The sequence below is a fragment of the Chlorocebus sabaeus genome, chromosome 11 (assembly GCF_047675955.1).
Source record: "Chlorocebus sabaeus isolate Y175 chromosome 11, mChlSab1.0.hap1, whole genome shotgun sequence".
Taxonomy (NCBI): Eukaryota; Metazoa; Chordata; class Mammalia; order Primates; family Cercopithecidae; genus Chlorocebus; species Chlorocebus sabaeus.
Window position 1 is genome coordinate 7,723,337 of NC_132914.1, and position 19,013 is coordinate 7,742,349.

At 37.0% G+C, this 19,013-nt stretch overlaps 1 protein-coding gene across 2 annotated transcripts in view; it reads right to left on the reverse strand.

Annotated features, from left to right (window-relative positions):
• The window catches only part of CD163L1 (CD163 molecule like 1), a 74,326-nt gene extending 62,114 nt beyond the window's left edge, over positions 1-12,212 (reverse strand). For both annotated transcript variants that reach the window (XM_007967470.3, XM_073020444.1), the window contains exons 1-4: positions 12,104-12,212; positions 9,142-9,234; positions 3,741-4,061; positions 2,773-3,093 (exon numbers count right to left, since the gene is read on the reverse strand). In XM_007967470.3, the coding sequence (XP_007965661.3) occupies positions 2,773-3,093; positions 3,741-4,061; positions 9,142-9,234; positions 12,104-12,134 (766 nt within the window). In that variant the 5' untranslated portion in view covers positions 12,135-12,212. The remainder of the gene's footprint in view (positions 1-2,772; positions 3,094-3,740; positions 4,062-9,141; positions 9,235-12,103) is intronic.
• Between the last annotated feature and the right edge of the window lie 6,801 nt (positions 12,213-19,013).

A 19,013-nucleotide genomic window follows, 5' to 3' on the forward strand; every position in this document is an offset into this window, starting at 1 on the left:
TGCATATTTTCCAAGTACCTCAAAAATGTTCTAACACTCTTAGCATCTTGCTTTTAAACGGTACTACTAGCTACAAGGCTGTATACATAAGAAATTTGGGGAAAATTCTTACCCTTCTTTCTTTCTCACCTCTTTTTTCACTTCTCTTGGTAGTATCAAAGCTGCTGTGTAATTATAACTCCAATCCATCCACTTATCTCTATCTTAACTATTTTAGCCCTAGTCAAACCACTATCATGTCTTACCTGACCTCCTTCAGGGTCTTCTTAACTCATGTCTCTGCATCCAAGCTTGGCTCTCAAAAGCTGTTGTTCATTCAGTTAGTCCACATGATATTATAATAATCAAATTTTATCATGGTAATTATCTGCATAAAACCCTTCAAAGAATACCCTTGGCTATTAAAATAAAGTCGAAAACTCTTGCCATAGCTCCCCAGTCTCTGAGTACAAGCCCTCAGCTTCATCAACTATCACGCAACCTTCCTCATTAAGTTACAGCTACTCCAGTGTTTTCTCTACCCTTGGAGGCCACCAAGTCCTTTCTTACTTCAGGAGAATTGGGTTTGTCCCTTTGAAATACTGTTTGTTGAAAAACTGCTTTTAACACCTCAGATTTCAGTAACCCAATTCTAAAGACTTACATTAAGTAAGTCATCCTATTAAATAATCTGATACTAATTTGTATCTTTATTTCAAAACATTTATTGGAGTTTACAAACCTATAGATATTCATAGAAGAAATTAGAAGACTTTACAGAAGATTCTAAGTATTCTTCCTGACTTTGAACTACTCCAAGACTTTAAGTTCTTTCAGATTATTATTCACTTTTTGTAAGAACTCTGTCAGCCAGTAGGAGACAGATCACTTAGAAATTAAAGAATATTGTATCTTCCTGAAATTCCAAACATAAAAAAATGATCGGGAGGAACTGGATTTTAAGAATAGGAACAAAGACATCATATTTTCTACGCCTCTTCCACCTTCCTGAGTTTCTAATAAATTAACCAGTTAAAACATAAACATGTATAGATCACCTAAAATTGCTGAAAACTATGCTAATTGTTAGGAATAAATAAGTCTAAAATAATTCCCATCCCTCTGGTATTAGCATATTTGAGAGAAGGCAAGAAATTAAATAACTAAAATGTTATTAACACATGAAGAATTAGGACAGAGTGCCATCACAGCATATGAATAGGATATGTTTATATTTGAGAAAGTCTTCCCTGAGGAAATGTTCTTTAAGATGACGTTAATGGATAACCAAATTTAGCTAAGAGAAATGAAGGAGGAAGAGTTTTTTTCTACCTAGAGGAAAAGAATGTCTCAATGTTCTGAGGTGGGACAGAAAATATCATGTACATGAAGAACGCAGCAGAGATCAAGCAGAAAAGAGGAGAGAGTAGCAACATCTTGCAGATAATAAGAAATTTCCTGTATTACTTTAAGGTCAACTAAATGTGCTTCAAAAAACATCACTTCCACTGCAGTGTGGAGAATGGATGTGAAGGTGTTTGTAATGACTGCAGAGAGGCCACTGGGGAGAGGTCGTTGCTTTGCATAGTGACTTCTTAGAGGTGGTGAGTGATTGTTGCTTGGTTTATATTGATAGCAATGAAAATGGTGAAAAGAAGCCACATTCTTCAGCCGGGTGTGGTGGCTCTGCAGTGAGCAGAGATTGCGCCACTGCACTCTAGCCTGGGCAACAGCCTGGGTGACAGAATGAGACTCTGTCCCCCCAAAAAAGAAGCCACATTTTAAAATATTTAAATAGTATAATCATTTCCATCTGGTCATGTAATGAATATAGTATGCTAACAGAGAAATGAAGGACTTAAAAGTGATCCCCTAGTTGAACAACAAGAACACATAGACACAGGGCGGGGAGCATCACACACCGGGGCCCGTGCGGGGAGTGGGGGCCTGGGGGAAGGATAGCATTAGGAGAAATACCTAATGCAAATGACAAGTTGATGGGTGCAGCAAACCAATATGGCACATGTATACCTATGTAACAAACCTGCACGTTGTGCACATGTACCTTAGAACTTAAAGTATATATATAAAAAAAGTGATCCCTTAGATTTCTGACTTGAACAATGAAGTGGGAAGTAATGCTATTTACTGAGCTTAGGAAGATTTGATGATGAGTAAACAAGGATAATAAGCTTACTTTTGGAAACGTTAAGGTTCAGGTACACGGATATATGTATCTAGAGCTCTTAGGAGGTGTCTGGTGTGGAATTTTTGTTAAGCTAAGAAAGTAAATTGCCAAGGGTCCAAAATGTACCTGAACCTTAACGTTTCCAAAAGTAACGTTAAGCTAAGAAAGTAAATTGCCAAGAGAAAGAGTGTAGTGCGAGATTAGGGACTTAGTCCTGATGAAATCTAAGTTTTGGTAGCTGGAAAGAATTAGTAAAGTGGGGAAACTAGACTAAGAATGAGTGACCTCAGAGAAAGAAGGGGAAAATATGATACTATGTCAGGAAGTTATTTGAAAAAGGTTTTTAGAAAAAAGATTTGATCAGCCTATGGAATACTGCTGAGTAATCAGAAATATTGAAACTCAAAATGTGCTTTACATTTGTTAGGAAGAGCAGTTTTAGGAAGAGTGTTTAGGAAAACTCCAGAATGGAGCAATTTCAGGGGTAACAAAAATTTGTTATAACCAGAGAAAACTCTTCTCCAGAGAATGATTGACCCTTTTCTTTCCATACATACTATTTCTAAACAAATTGTTCCTTTCTTCTACATGTCTTGGGCTCTTACCATAACAAGTTAATGTGACATCCTCGTAGTGACTGCAGTCATGATTTCCCCATCCACGATGTCTGCAATTCCAGATTGCCAACTCATTCCCCTGGCATATAATGTCATCCAGCCAAATGGGGCCCAATACAGCAGGGCTATCAACAACTCCAGAAGAAATAAAAGAAGATGGACATCCTAGTTGCCTGCACACCACGGCAGCAGTATTCGAGTTCCACCCATCATCACATATAGTCCCCCACCTTTCTTGGAATTTCACTTCCACTCTCCCTGAACAGGAGCTGTTTCCATCCACTAGCCTCAAACCCAGATTGGCTTCACCTATGAGAAAGACAAGCAGACATATGAAAAATTGATTCAACTTTGAACCTGAAATAAAATCAAAAGGATTCTTAGAAGATAGCCCTTTTATGAATGAAGTTACCAAAAATAAAAAAAAAAAAACCTAACTGAAAATACTTATAGGAGGGGTAGGTGAGACTGTTTTCTAAACACAAATACACAAACAAACAAACAAAAATCCTAGGTGAAAAAATCAATCATTAGTATGATATTCTTTATCGTTTTGCTTTAATTTTATACCTCATTTTTCAGAAAATATTTGTTCTGTTAGTGTACCTGGTACATGAAAAAGGGTACTGACATCAAAACTATCCCTGCTCCCAACCTTCTTAATTTCTTTCTAAACTCAATTACAGTTATGATAAAGATATTACATTGGTAACTGTAATATATTCTCTCTCTCTCTCTGTCTGTCTCTCTCCATTTCTTTCTAAACTCAGTTACAGTTATAAAAAGAAAAGCAATTAAACATTACTTTGGAAGTAAGGGAAGGGTAGAATATATAAAATATTTTCTACACCTCCCAGAGGAATACTATCAAAGTCAAAATAGAAACCCCTACCTTCCAGCAGATGATTCCTGAGAGTAGGTCTTACCTTGCCTTCCTATTCTAGTTAGACTCTTACCATAACAGTTCACACCAACATCTTCTCCATGATTACAATCATGGCTTCCCCATTCCCGGTGTTGACATTCCCAGAGAGCTGACTCATTTCCATAACAGGAAACATCATCAAGCCAAATTTTTCCATATCTAGTCACGGCTTGTCCAGAATGAAACATGGTGAAAGAAAATGGACATCCAAGTTGTTTGCACACGACAACTGAGGCAGTAGTGTTCCACCCATCATCACACACAGTTCCCCACTGTCCCTGGAATTTCACCTCCACTCTGCCAGAGCAGGGACCATCTCCATCGACCAGCCTCAACTCCAAATCTGTTCCATCTACAAGAAAGACAGAAACATACATTAGAGATGGCAAAGATTAGAAGGCAGAAATAATATAAGTAGGTGAGATGGATGATGATCATTTAGCTTAAATGTTGTTATTAGAACTCATAGTAGAGAGAAAAGAAAAATGAGAAAATTTGAGGTGAGAAGCTGTAATTTTTCATGAAAGGGAACTAGAGACCACATTGCAGAATAGTTTTGCTTTGCATTGTAATGTGAAAATAAAAAGAAGGGAAAGAAATTTTTCCTTTCTATGCAATTCCCACCAATATAAACCACAGAAAAGGTAAGGTTGGCTGTTTTGCAGGCAGAATGAAAGTCCCTTGGCTAGTCAGTTTCAAAATAATCTGTATCTGAGGATTCCACCTCACATTTTTGAAGGAGATGTTTTATATACTTAACAACTGAAAACATCCTGTAAGGTTGACATAATAATTTTCTACTCAATAAAATCTACAGCATTAAATACTTTTGAGTATTTATATCCTCAAATGTTTTAAATACATTCTGCAATAGGCTTTGCAGGAGGAGAAGACCTAGTCATCCAGGATTGTAGTATGTTACTCCACCTTCCCTAATCAACAGCTATGTGGATCACAGGTAGACAACTACTTCAGAAAAGGTCAGTCCTTCAGATGACCACTGACTACTCATAGTCCTGTCTTAAAAATATGAAATGAGTAAAATAGATTTTAAAAAATCCTAAGTGAAAAAAATCCACTTAAAACAAGTGAAATTAATATTAACCCAAATCTACTTGTAAGCCAAAATTTTGAGGAACAGACAATAAAAATTTAATTGGGAAGCCAATGTGAAGGGAGAAAACTTTAAAGCAACCATGACTTTTCAACGTGAAACTTTATGGTGAATTCTGCGCATATGATGACGATGAGATGGTGTGTTAGTAAGAAGAGCAAGTGAGCCAAAGGGACAGAGAGAAGCAATAAGGAGGAAGAAAAAGAGGGAAAAAGAGAAAGAGAGAAGGAGAGAGGAAGAGACAGAGAGAGAGAGAGAAACAGGGCGAGAGAATACAATAGAAAAGGCTTCCCATTTCTGAGTTTCAGTCCACAATGGCTCAGTGAGAACATATTTTTCACAAGAGATAACAATATTCGTTCTGAAAGTGGATTGTGAGTTAACCATAAGTCTTCATTCAGTGTGGTCTTGCCTATACTACACTCACGAGAATAACCAGAAATTTTGGTTTCTTTATATTTCTCTTTCGGAGTTCCTAGTGCTGCTACTGTTTCCTATTTCTTTCCATATGTACATTTTTCTTTTTAGTTGAAATGTGTGTGAGGGGCATTCTAATGCCTGTGCCCATATCATATAACTCATAAGTCTAATGAAAGCTCTTAAAAATGTAGTTGTGGCCGGGCGCGGTGGCTCACGCCTGTAATCCCAGCACTTTGGGAGGCCGAGGCGGGCGGATCACAAGGTCAGGAGATCGAGACTATGGTGAAACCCCGTCTCTACTAAAAAATAGAAAAAAATTAGCCGGGCGCAGTGGCGGGCGCCTGTAGTCCCAGCTACTTGGGAGGCTGAGGCAGGAGAATGGCGTGAGCCCGGAAGGCGGAGCTTGCAGTGAGCCGAGATTGAGCCACTGCACTCCAGCCTGGGCGACAGAGCGAGACTCCGTCTCAAAAAAAAAAAAAAAAAAAAAATGTAGTTGGTACACACGCACACACACATACACAGAGATATATATTCTAATATGATTGATATTTGCCATTTCTATTTTGTCAATATATTGATTAAGGTATTTTTTCAATGTGTACATTAGGATTTCTACTAATTTTCAGACATACCAAATTTCTACCAAAGTGTGATAAAAATTATTGAAGAAAACTTGATAAATTAAGAACTTCTATTCTTCAAAATACACCATATAAAAAGTGAAAAGTCACAAATGTGAAGAATATATTAGCAACACATATTATGACTATGGAAAAGTCTCTAGATTATATTTTTTAAATGTATATATTTAGAAAAATAAGCAAAATGGGCAAATGACTTGAACAGATATTTCACAGAAGAAAACAAAAGGCATGACCATTAAATACATGGAGAAATGCCTAAACTTGTTAGTCTTAAGGAAATTGAAAGTTAAGATGAAAAGATATAGCTTTATACTCTCTTGACTGGCAAAACTTTAGAACTCTGAATATTTAAAATATTAGTGAGGATATGGGTCATTGAAAATACATATACATTGTTGGCAGAATTCATCCTATTTGGTAAAGTTGAAAACATGCACATCCCAGAACCTGGTAAGTCTACTTCTACCTATAGACCCTAGTAACCTCCCACAAATCTGCACCAGAGACATATTTATAGCAGTATATTTTACCATAGTAATGAAAAATCCAAATAACTATTGACAGGATAATAGATGAATTCATTGGGAATATTTATTTATACAAGGTAATATATTTTGCTTCATGAAAACTGAATTAATTATAGCCATTGTAACAACAGAGATGAAGCTTAGAAATATAATATTGAAAGATAAAAGCAAGGCCCAGAACACTAAATGCAGTTTGATATATTATAAAGCTTAAAATAAGCAAAACTAAACAATACATTATTTCTGCATCTATATCTATCATATTATTAGAAAGTATTTTATTATTAAAAAGTAAGGTAGTGAGAAATGCACAATTCGGAATAGACATTATCTCTGGTGGGGTTGGAAGGTAGGTGGGAGAGAAGAAGAAAACATACTTAGAAAAAAGTGGTTGATAAAAATCCAGTCACCTGCTTGAGGAATGGATTTATGTGTGACATTACATTAGCTTAATGATTTGTATATATGTTGTAAAATGGCCATTTTTGTCTAATAAAATATAATATTAAACAGCAAGAAATGTAAAGCATTTTAAAAGCAACTACATCGGCCAGGCGCGGTGGCTCACGCCTGTAATCCCAGCACTTTGGGAGGCCGAGGCGGGAGGATCACGAGGTCAGGAGATTGAGACCATCCTGGCTAACACAGGGAAACCCCGTCTCCACTAAAAATGCAAAAAATTAGCCGGGCGTGGTGGCAGGCGCCTGTAGTCCCAGCTACTCGGGAGGCTGAGGCAGGAGAATGGCGTGAACCCGGGAGGTGGAGCTTGCAGTGAGCCGAGATCGCGCCACTGCACTCCAGCCTGGGCGACTGAGCGAGACTCCATCTCAAAAACAAAAACAAAAACAAATACATTAATCAAAAATATTTGTAACTAGGCAAGAACCAATACTATTTTGGAGTATACAAAGATATAGTAATATTATCTAAGATTAAACAGAAATAAGAAAATTGCACAAATAAAGTAAGCATTCAATTAAAATAAATAATCATTTGAATACCATGATTAAATCTCAACAGCATTTAAAATGTTAATTTAGCCCAGATGCCATGGCTCATGTCTGTAATTTCAGCACTTAGAAAGGCAGAGGTGGGAGGATTGCTTGAGGCCAGGAGTTCCAGATCAGCCTGGACAACATAGTGAGACTCTATCTATACAAAAAAATTTTTTTAATTAGCTGAGTATAGTGGCACACATCTGTAGCTGCACTCCAGCCTGGGTGTCAGAGTGAAGCTCTGTCTCTTTAAAAAAAAAGAATCTACTTTAACAACAATAAAATTTTACTTAAACTGCAAATTTGGCACTAATGAAAAACATAGAAAATAATGAAAAACCTTAAAAATAACAATTTCAGTGTCAGATCTATGAAATGTAATATATTTGAAAAATTATTGAAATACCAAGCAATTAAATAACTTCAATAATCACTCATAAGTCTTATTAAAATCTATTTGGGTATATCCAAATGATGGAAAACTACACAGCCAATAAAACAAGATATTATAAGTGATATGTGATAAAATAAAAATGTTAAAGAACTATACAGGTAATAACCAATAGATAAAATATAATGCAAAATTTTCTTAAAACATTATTATATAAAACTATTAAAAATGCCACAAATTGGTATTTCAAACAACAGTGCTTTTCTCTGGCTGTTAATATATTAATACATATATTTATTTATTTTTTTATTATACTTTAAGTTCTAGGGTACATGTGCACAATGTGCAGGTTTGTTACATATGTATACATGTGCCGTGTTGGTGTGCTGCACCCATTAACTCGTCATTTACATTAGGTATTTCTCCTAAATGCATCCCTCCCCTATCCTCCCACCCTGTGACAAGCCCCAGTGTGTGATGTTCTCCACCCTGTGTGCAAGTGTTCTCACTGTTTAGTTCCCACCTTATGAGTGAGAACATGCAGTGATTGGTTTTCTGTCCTTGTGAAAGTTTGCTCAGAATGATGGTTTCCAGCTTCATCCATGTCCCTACAAAGGACATGAATTCATCCTTTTTTATGGCTGCATAGTATTCCGTGGTGTATAACACATATATGTTTTTAATTTTGTTTAATTCTTTGATTTCTGTATCTTGTAAGTTTTTATTAACGTATTTTTCTATTTGCAAAAATACAATATCCATATTTTTTCAATGAGACACTTTACATTTGGAAACTATCTTTATCTTTTTTCTTTCTTTTTTTTTTTTTTTTTGAGATGGAGTCTTGCTCTGTCGCCCAGGCTAGAGTGTAGTGGCATGATCTAGGCTCACTGTAACCTCCGACTCCTGGGTTCAAGCAATTCTCCCGCCTCAGCCCCCCAGGTAGCTGGGGTTACAGGCGCAACCACCACACCCAGCTAATTTTTGTATTTTTAATAGAGACGTGGTTTCACTATGTTGGCCAGGCTGGTCTCGAACTCCTGACCTCAGGTGATCTCCCCGCCTTGGCCTCCCAAAGTGCTGAGATTACAGGCCTGAGCCACTGTGCCCGGCCGAACTTGGAAATTATCTTTATCTGAAGGAGAAAAATGTCAACAAAAAGTTTAATATGAAATGCGTAAAAATAATTTAGACACCTTTATTTACAGGATATAGCTATTGAAGGTCCAACATTATTTTTACATGTTCTATTTCCCTCCAAATATGCATTTAGGGTAGTGAGTAGGGGAAAGGTAGGATAGAGGATTGTAAGCCCAAAAGTCATCATCTGTCGGAACTCACTAAAACTGCTGATGAGAAAGCAGGAATTCAGGAGCAGGATGCAAGTTACCATAGCAGAGAAAAGGTTCTGATGACAGCAACATCTTCCAAAATCTGGAGAAACAAAATATAGCAGGGTAGAATTTCATGTATTTCTAAGAAATGTCAGATGACCTCAATGACTTAAATCCAAAATAAAATAGAAGGAGTAAGATGAATTATTCTTCCACCTGTCAAGGATACTACAAAAGAAAGTCTTTTTCCCAGGAAAAGCCACAGGATTAGCTCCTGTTTGTGATGGAAAGGCACCAAATGGTTTGTAACAGGGCAGATATTTTAGCACATGATTCACTGAAAAATTGCATTCTATGTCCAAATATATTTTGTGGCTGTTTGGGGTAATTGATTAGCATTTTGGGTTATTGAGTTATTTTTACTTCTCAACGCTTTGACCGTCTCCTCAGTTTTACTAATGTGTTTTTCCTCCTAACGTTATCACCCTACTTTGTTCATTCATTGGCTCCTTTTTGGAGCATAACATCTGTACCAGATCTTGTGCTTCATTATGGGAACAGAGGAATGAATAAGAGTTCTTGCCTGCATTCCACTCAGTGGCTTGTGACTGGAATGTACAAGCAAATCAACATTTGGAGGTCACTATAATAACTGCTGATTGAGCTCATGATTATTTACCAAAGCTATCCACTTTTCTTCAGGGTCACTATGTTATTATTCCTACAGAATCTTGCCACTTCCTCACTTCTCCCTGTCTTTTCAGTCATGCTCAGTTCTGCATCTAATAAAGTTTATGCTACACATGTGCAGAAAGAATGAATTGAGATAGGCAGGAGCAATACACAAGCGAAGGAGTTGAGAATTTATTCTGAGAGTTATTTGGAGACTTTAAAGAATTTAATCAGGGTGTAATAAATAAAATTTACATTATAGAAAGATTATTTTAAAGAAAGATGGGATGATTAATTCGTAGGGATAAATAAATATATAAGAAATACTTAAAAATAATATTTATCATCCTGTTTACTTGAGGGGTATGTAACAGCTGTAACTGCTACAGAACTATCTTAAATAGTATTTTCACTAGTATCTTATGGAAATGATGAAGTCAGAGTTAAACTGAGCATGTGTAATCCCAGACAACAAAAAACAACAACCCTAAGAGGGCAGAAGGAACAGTACCCAACGTGGAAAGGCCCATGCTGCTTGGGCCATGCAAAAGCAGAGATAGAAGACGCAAGCTGCTTTGGTGGACATCTTTAGTTTTTCAAGTGATGCTTTGAAACTAAAATGGATCCTGGGCGCTTCTCTAAGAAGAAGTAATCCCAAGTGAGTTTGGCAACAGTCAGCAATAACCATAGAGGAGACATTATTATTACAACTATCATCAGTCACATCCATCATTCTTGGAAAATGTACCCAAATCAAGAGAAAATCCTCCCTATAGAACCAAACAGGGAGAAATAAGTGTGGAATGGGCAATTAGTGTCCCAATTTCCTTCTTTTCCATCTTGTCCAAAACACTTATTAAGTTGGTCTTCTTTTTTATCTTATTTCTTTTGTTCCTAATGATAAGAATATTTAGTTCCATCAAACCTCATGTGTACGATTATCCTAGGAGGTCATTTCATCTGCCTAAATCCTTCCAGAAAACTCTGAGTTCCCATTTGTAAGAATGGTTAGAGCTAAAGATGAACTATAAAGAAGAAAAGGATAGTAAGCTCTGACACCAACACAATCAAGATCTGATGAATGTGAACAAACAGTGCAGTAGGAAAGTCTTGAGAAGGGGAACTATTAAAGTATAATTGCCAGAACTTGTGACCCTCTATATATCTAATACCATCTCACCAATTCAAGACCTTCATCTTTCCCATTCCTTTTCTAACTAGATACATGGCAGACAGCATGTTGAAAGTGAAATAATATTATCTTTTAAGTAACACACATGAATTAAGAAAAACTGTAATTCATTAAGATGAGTCTTGCCAGATAGAAGGCAGCCAAGCTTCTCAAACTGTAGAAAGCCTTTTTCAAAAAGAAGGCTTTGAAAAATATCAGAATTTCTGCTGGTTTTGTAGAAATATGCTGGTCTTTAGTCATAAGCAAAATAGTTACAAAATATTAAGTTGACTCGTAGTAATGGCACTGAGGAATGGTACAGAGACACAGTGCCAACAGAAGGAGCACTGCATTTTCAAAAGCCTCAATCCTATTTAGGAGTTATAAGTCCCGAATACAGCAAAAACCTCCCTTCGTGATTCTTTATTTCCACTAAACGTCTATGAAGTGCAAGTTGAAAGGATACTACTAATTTCAGACGTGCTCTAAAATACTTCTTAGCCATATATTCCTTTCTTAATCCTTACTCTTTAGGGTCCATCAAAGACTTATTCTTTGTTTTTTATCATAATGTCTTTTTATTTATTTGCTTTATTAAAATTTATAGCAGAAAGATCAAGGGCTCAGACTTAGCTGGTCCTGAATTTAAATTATACTTTAGATTCTACTATATGGCCTTACATAAATCAGTTAGTCCTTATAAGTCTTCATGTTCCATCTACCAATGGAGACAATAATATCTGTAAAATAGGTTACATGCGTGAATTAAATTGAAATGACCTAAAGCATTTACTGTAGTACCTGCCACTTGAGAACAATAAGTTTCTAATTTATCCCTTCTTTCCATTTCCACAACTTTATATCCTTGTGTGACTTCTAATCTCCAGTCTTTAGAATACATTTGCTGTTTACTTTATTAATGATTTCCTCCTTTCTTGGATTTCAATTTTGCCTCCAATATTGCTGCTACTCTAAGTTCCACAAAACTTCCAATTTTTCTACATTTCTCATGTCCTGTTTTCTTTTTACCTTACTACATAATATTTATATCTCTCTGTTGTTACACGTATTCTTACTACACCCACCATCTCCCACATGGCAGAGCAAAATAAAAGTAAACCCTTACCAATATGCCAAGAGTTTTGAGGCAGCATCATTATGGGACTAGCTCTTCCTGAGTCCTGATTTAACTCCTGGGTCCTCTCATATATAATCTCAGAAGTGTACTCATGAGGTGAAAACAGATCTGCTATTTGGAAATGACAATACTGTAAAATTGAGTTCAGAGTTCTCCAAAGGGGAAGTCATTATAAAAGCTGAGGTTGTTTTTTCTTTGCCACTTCCTTAGCATGTTAGGATATGGAAAACAAAGGAAGTTAAATAATATGCCTGGAAAGTCTCACAGAATAAAGAGAACTGTAAATTTCCACTCTAAATTTTAAAAAAGACTCATGTTTCACATTTAAAAATTTTTGCTCTATAAATGTGATCTTGTAAGCATAGTTTTATAGATATTTAAAAGATAAAATATATCATCAAATTTGTTTGCTTTAGCATACATATTTCAACCAGTTATGCTGAAAGGATCCGAAGAGGTTACATTGCCGAAAACTGGCTAGTCTATGAAAGCTTTGCTGATGAAACATGAGCACAGATAAACATATTTGAAAAAGTTCATGTCTATAAAAATGTTTAACAAAAATGGAGTCCTTTAAAGTGGTTTTTTATTGTTAATGATTATGTAAAAGAAAATAAAGCTAGGTCATCAAATGAGTTTGGAAAATATTCGTTTAAATGATTTCAACCATTAGGCAGAAAACCATGAGTGACTTCTGAGCTCATAGTGATTGTTCTGTGTTTGGATGGGTCTGTACATCCTGCCCTGCTTCTTTGGGAAAATTGCTGTTTCCATTCCTTGATATGTTAAGAATGGTAGATTATATCTAAGAGTGGTAGATTACATCTTTTCACAGGCCCATGTCTCCCCAATTACAGTGACAAGTTCAAGGAAAAGTCAATGACCCAAGTGAGCCCATCAGAGGGTTTGCCAGGATTTTTTGTACCATACTTCGATGTCGAGTAGGCCTATTAGTGAAAAAGAAGCTAATATATACAGAAATTAAAATGAGATATACAATATCTAAATACTTTAGATAAATAAGTCCTTATAAATCTCCATCAATGAATTCAAGAACTTTGTTTATTCTTGTCCCTTTTCGACTTAGATACATGACAAACCTTTTTTTTTTTTTTTTTTTTTTTTTAATACTTTAAGTTCTAGGGTACATGTGCACAACGTGCAGGTTTGTTACATATGTATACATGTGCCATGTTGGTGTGCTGCACCCATTAACTCGTCATTTACATTAGGTATATCTCCTAATGCTATCCCTCCCCCCTACCCCCTCTCCACAATAGGACCCAGTGTGTGATGTTCCCCTTCCTGTGTCCAAGTAATCTCATTGCTCAATTCCCACCTGTGAGTGAGAACATGCAGTATTTGGTTTTCTGCAAGGGATGTAAAGGACCTCTTCAAGGAGAACTACAAACCACTGCTCAGTGAAATAAAAGAGGACACAAACAAAAGGAAGAACATATCATGCTCATGGATTGGAAGAATCAATATCGTGAAAATGGCCATACTGCCCAAGGCAATTTATAGATTCAATGCCATCCCCATTAAGCTACTAATGACTTTCTTCACAGAATTGGAAAAAACTGCTTTAAAGTTCATATGGAACCAAAAAAGACCCTGCATTGCCAAGACAATCCTAAGCAAAAAGAACAAAGCTGGAGGCATCACAATACCTGACTTCAAACTATACTACAAGGCTCCAGTAACCAAAACAGCATGGTACTGGTACCAAAACGGAGATATAGACCAATGGAACAGAACAGAGTCCTCAGAAATAATACCACACATCAACAAAAATCTGATATTTGACAAACCTGACAAAAGCAAGAAATGGGGAAAGGATTCCCTACTTAATGGTGGGGGAAATGGTGCTGGGAAAATTGGCTAGCCATAAGTAGAAAGCTGAAACTGGATCCTTTCCTTACTCCTTATACGAAAATTAATTCAAGATGGATTAGAGGCTTAAATGTTAGACCTAAAACCATAAAAACCCTAGAAGAAAACTTAGGTAATACCATTCAGGACATAGGCATTGCCAAGGACTCCATGTCTAAAACACCAAAAGCAATGGCAACAAAAGCCAAAATTGACTAATGGGATCTAATTAAACTAAAGAGCTTCTGCACAGCAAAAGAAACTACCTCCAGAGTGAACAGGCAACCTACAGAATGGGAGAAAATTTTTGCAATCTACTTATCTGACAAAGGGCTAATATCCAGAACCTACAAAGAACTCAATCAAATTTACAAGAAAAAAACAAATAACCCCATCAAAAAGTGGGCAAAGGATATGAACAAACCTTTATATAACAGAGGCTAAATAAAATTCTGCTGCAATTAATGCCATGTATTTTGAAGTCAATTAAACATTGGAGCTTGCTAGATATTAGCGAGATGTGCCTCTGAAATGATAAAGTGCCTTTCTCAAAATGTAGTTACTTTTTTACTTCTCAGAACTGAGGTAGATGCCCAAAGTCAGAAGAAATCAGAAAGAAAACAGGGAGAATATTTTCTGGGAAAGCTTGCAATGAAATGTCTTTGGGAAAATGTAATTTACTAACTAGGATAGGTCACATGATGGAAGAATGGAAGACACAAAAAGAGGATGCTGAAACTTGTTCTACTATATTATTTCTCAACCATGTTGAGGAAAAATTGCCTGAAATTTTTAAAATACAGTATGACCGGAAACTCTTTCATGCTAACAGAATCCACAGCAAACTAACTGCTGGTAAAATGATCTCACAGAAGTGGGAACTGAAAACAGAAAACAATGAAAACCTGATTATTGCTATTCTTTGATAGAACATATGCCTCCACAATATCTTTGCTACTGTTTTGAGCTTCTCCCATTTCTAGACTCCCAAGTCTTCTCACTCCAAATATTTGGTAGCAGATTCTAATCTAGATGAGTCCCTTTCTTGCCTTTATGATAAAAAGGCATAAGGGATGTGATAACTATCTCTTTGGGGAAATAGCTGGATATTCTGCTTCAAGATCTCACGCAAGGTTATAATCACATTGTAAACTGGGGCTGTGGTCTCACCTGGAAGCTTGACTGAGGAAGGATCTGCTTCCATGGCCACTGTTATTCCATGTATTGAATTGTGTTGCCCCAAAATTTATAGATTAAAGCCCCCCAGTGTGACTATCTTTCAAGATAGGGCCTTTAATGAGGTAATTAAGGTTACATGAGATTATAAGGGTGAGGCCCTAATCCAATAGGATTGATGTCCTTATAAGAAGGGACACCAGAGCTTGTTCTCTTTCTTTCCACATATGTGCAGAAGAAAGGCCATATGAGGACACAGACAAAAAGTGGATGTCTAAAAGCCAGTAAGAGAGCCTTCACTAGAAACAAAATTTCCCAGTACCTTGATAATAAACTTCTAGCCTCCAGAACTGTGAAAAAATAAATTTCTGTCATTTTTAAGTGACTCAGTCTACAGTACTCTGTTATGTTGATCCAAGCAGACAAATGCAGATTTTGGTATTGAGAAGTGAGATGCTTCTGTAACAGATAACCTAAAAATGTGGAAGTGCCTTTGGAACTGGGCAGTGAATAGAGGCTAGAAAAGTTTTCAGGTGCATGCCTGAAAAAGTCTAAATTGCCTTGAAGGGGCTGTCAATAAAAATATGAATGCTAAAAGCAATTCTGATGAAGTCTTCCATGGAAGTGAGGAACATGTTATAGGAAACTGCAGAAAAGATGATTTTTGTTTTAAAGTGGCAAATAACTTGTCTGAATTGTGGCTTAGTGTTTTGTAAAGTGTAGAACTTGTGAATTACAACTTTGGATTTTTAAAAGGGAAGATTTGTGAGCAAAGTGTTGAAAGCACAGCCTCGGTTTTCCTAATTGCTCATGGTAAAAGGCTAGAGGGGAAAGATAAATTGACAGCATCGTTAGGCGAAAAAACAAAAACAAAAGCAACCCAGAAACTGAAGATTTGGAAAATTCTTGGCCTATTTATATAGTAAAAAAATGATAACGTGTGTTCTGGAGAGAACATCAATGGTGTGGCTCCTCAATCACTCCATAGAGAAATTAACCATGACTTTTTTCATCACCTTAGCAAGAGCCATGAATAGAGATGGGATTATATCAGCAGAGACCCTGCCAGTTTGGACCAAAGAGAATAGAGATGGGTTGAAATAAATCACGGAAGGCTTTCTGACTTCTGAGATTCTGTAAGATGAAATAACAGAGCTATTCAGCTGTGAATATGCTTTATCCTTCAAGGAAAGGGATAAATGACCTTGAAGGTGATTCAGGGGTCATCAGTGCTATCATTCCCACTGTAGGCCCAGGGAAAAGGCTGTTTTGTCTTCAGTTTCAGAGGATGAGACCATCTCCTCAGTTTCAACAGACCAGCTGCCTCCATCCAGTATCTGAGGAGTGAAGCGTCCACAAAAAGTTTTAATAGGCTGCTACTTACAGCTGTAGTGGTGACAATGCCACCCCCGTGGGCCTGAAGGACAGAGGATTCAGCCAAAGATAATAATTGTTGAACCTTAAGATCTAATGGAATTTGCCACTTCTCGTTTTTTGGAATGAGAATGTCTGTCTTATGCCTGTCCCACTACTGTTTTTTGGATGCAAATAACTTGTCTGGCTTCACAGGTTCATAACTGGAAAGGAATTTTGTCTCAGGATGAATCATAACTTGAGTCTCACCCGTACCTGATTTAAATGAGACTTTGCACTTTAGACTTTAGAACTGATGCTGGAAAGGGTTAAGACTTTATGTGTTGTTGGAATGGGATGAATATATTTATCATGTGAGAATAACATGAATTTGGGAGTGGAGGGTGGAATGTTATGGGATGAATTTTGTCCCCCGCAAAATCCACAGGTTGAAGCCCTAATGTGACTATATTTGAAGATAGGGCCTTTAGGGAAGTAATTAATGTTACATAAAGTTATAAGAATAAAGTCCTAATCCAGGATTACTATCCTTATAAGAACAAAACAAGACACGCCAGAGAGCTCTCTTCACACATGCAAAGAGGAAAGGCCATGTGAGGACACAGAGAGAAGGTGGCTGTCTGCAAGCCAGGAAGAGAGCCCTCACCAGAAACCAAATTTGCTGGCACCTTGAACATAGACTTCTAGCCTCCAGAACTGTGAGAGAATAAATTTCTGTAGCTTAAGTCACCCAGTCTGTAGTATTTTGTTATGACAGCCAGAGGAGACTAATACAGTCCCTAATATGGTTGCTGGCAGAATGTGGGACTGAGGGGCTCAGTTTCTTGCTAAATTGGACTGAGGCTGCCCTGAGTTTCTTACCAGGAGGACATCCCCATAGAACAGAAAGAGTGTAAAATCTTGCACAGAGAGAGAGAGAGAGAGAGAAAGAGAGAGAAATATGGAGTCACAGTCCTTTCTAACCTAATCTTGAAATTGATATCTCAGTACTTTTGCCATATTCTATTCATTAGAAGCAAGTTACTAGATCCGGCCCACACACAAGGGGAGCAGATTACACTGAACACGAATATGTGAAGGCAGCCATAATTTGGAACAATTTTGGAAGAAATCTACAACAAAAAGTGAACAAAAAATAGACCAGAGAAACTAAAAACTATAGGACAATATGCAGCAGACTTATAATTGGAATGCCGGGAGAAAAATGGTGACAGGATGGGGCAGAAGAAAGACTCAAAGAAATAATGGTTAAGAATAATGACAGACAGCAAACCACAGTACAATGTACTGAAAGGACACCAAGTAAGAAAAGAATAACACACACACTCACACACTCTCTACCTAGGTATAACATATGTAAATCTGCACAGGCATGAGAGAGAGAGACAGAAAGAGAGAGAGAGATGCAGCCAGAGGGAAAAAAGCACATTATGTATATATAGAGAGAAAAAAAATTACAGATGACCTCTTGTCAAAATTGTGCATGCATGAGGACAATGAAGATGATATCTACTAAGTGCTAAAAGAAAGAAAAGAACCTGTCGATTAAGAATACTCTGCATAGTGAATGTATATTTAAAAACTGAAGGAGAAATTTTAAAACCCTTAAACAAAGCTTGAGAGACATCATTACCAGTAGATCTATATTAGGCTTAGTGATTTACTTCCAAAGCATGGAGTATAGAAGATGGTAAATAAATTTACAGTGGAGAAATCTAGCAAATACCACTTCAAACAAATGATCAGTGATCACATCCCCAGTGATAACACGTATATATCATGTATGCCCTGATATTTTGTGATGAGTAGGGCACTTTACCTCTGTGGTGTTCTTTCCCAAACCCCATTACTCCAATCTATTCACAAGTAAAACATGAGACAAACCCCAAGTGAGGGACACGCTAAAAAACACCTGACACCTGACCAGTACTCTTCAAAACTGTCAAGGTCATAAGAAATAAGAAAAGACTGAGAACATGGCATAGACCAGAGGACACTACAAAGACAGGACAGCTAAATGCAATGTAATATCCTGAATTGGATGCTGAAACAGAAAAGAGGCATTCATTTTTAAAAACCTGCTGACATTTTTAAAAATCTGGAGTTTATTTAATAGTGATTGGATTTGTTTTCCAGGGCTACCACAGCACAGTACCACTAACTGGGTGGCTTAAAACAATAGTAATATATATTTTTTACAGTTCTGGAAATGACAAGAATGAAATCAGGGTGTCAGCAGGCCATGTCCCTACAAAAGCTCTAAGGAAGGAGCCTTCCTTGCCTCTTCCTGGCTTTTGCTTGCTGCTGGCAATCATAAGCATTCCTTGGTTTGAAGATTCATCACTCCAGCCTCTGCCTCCACCACCACACAGCATCCTTCCCGTGGGTTTCTAAGTCCACATTTTCCTCCTCTTTTAAGGACACATCATCGGATTTGGGCTTACTCTAATCCAGTAGAGCCTCATTTTAACTGATT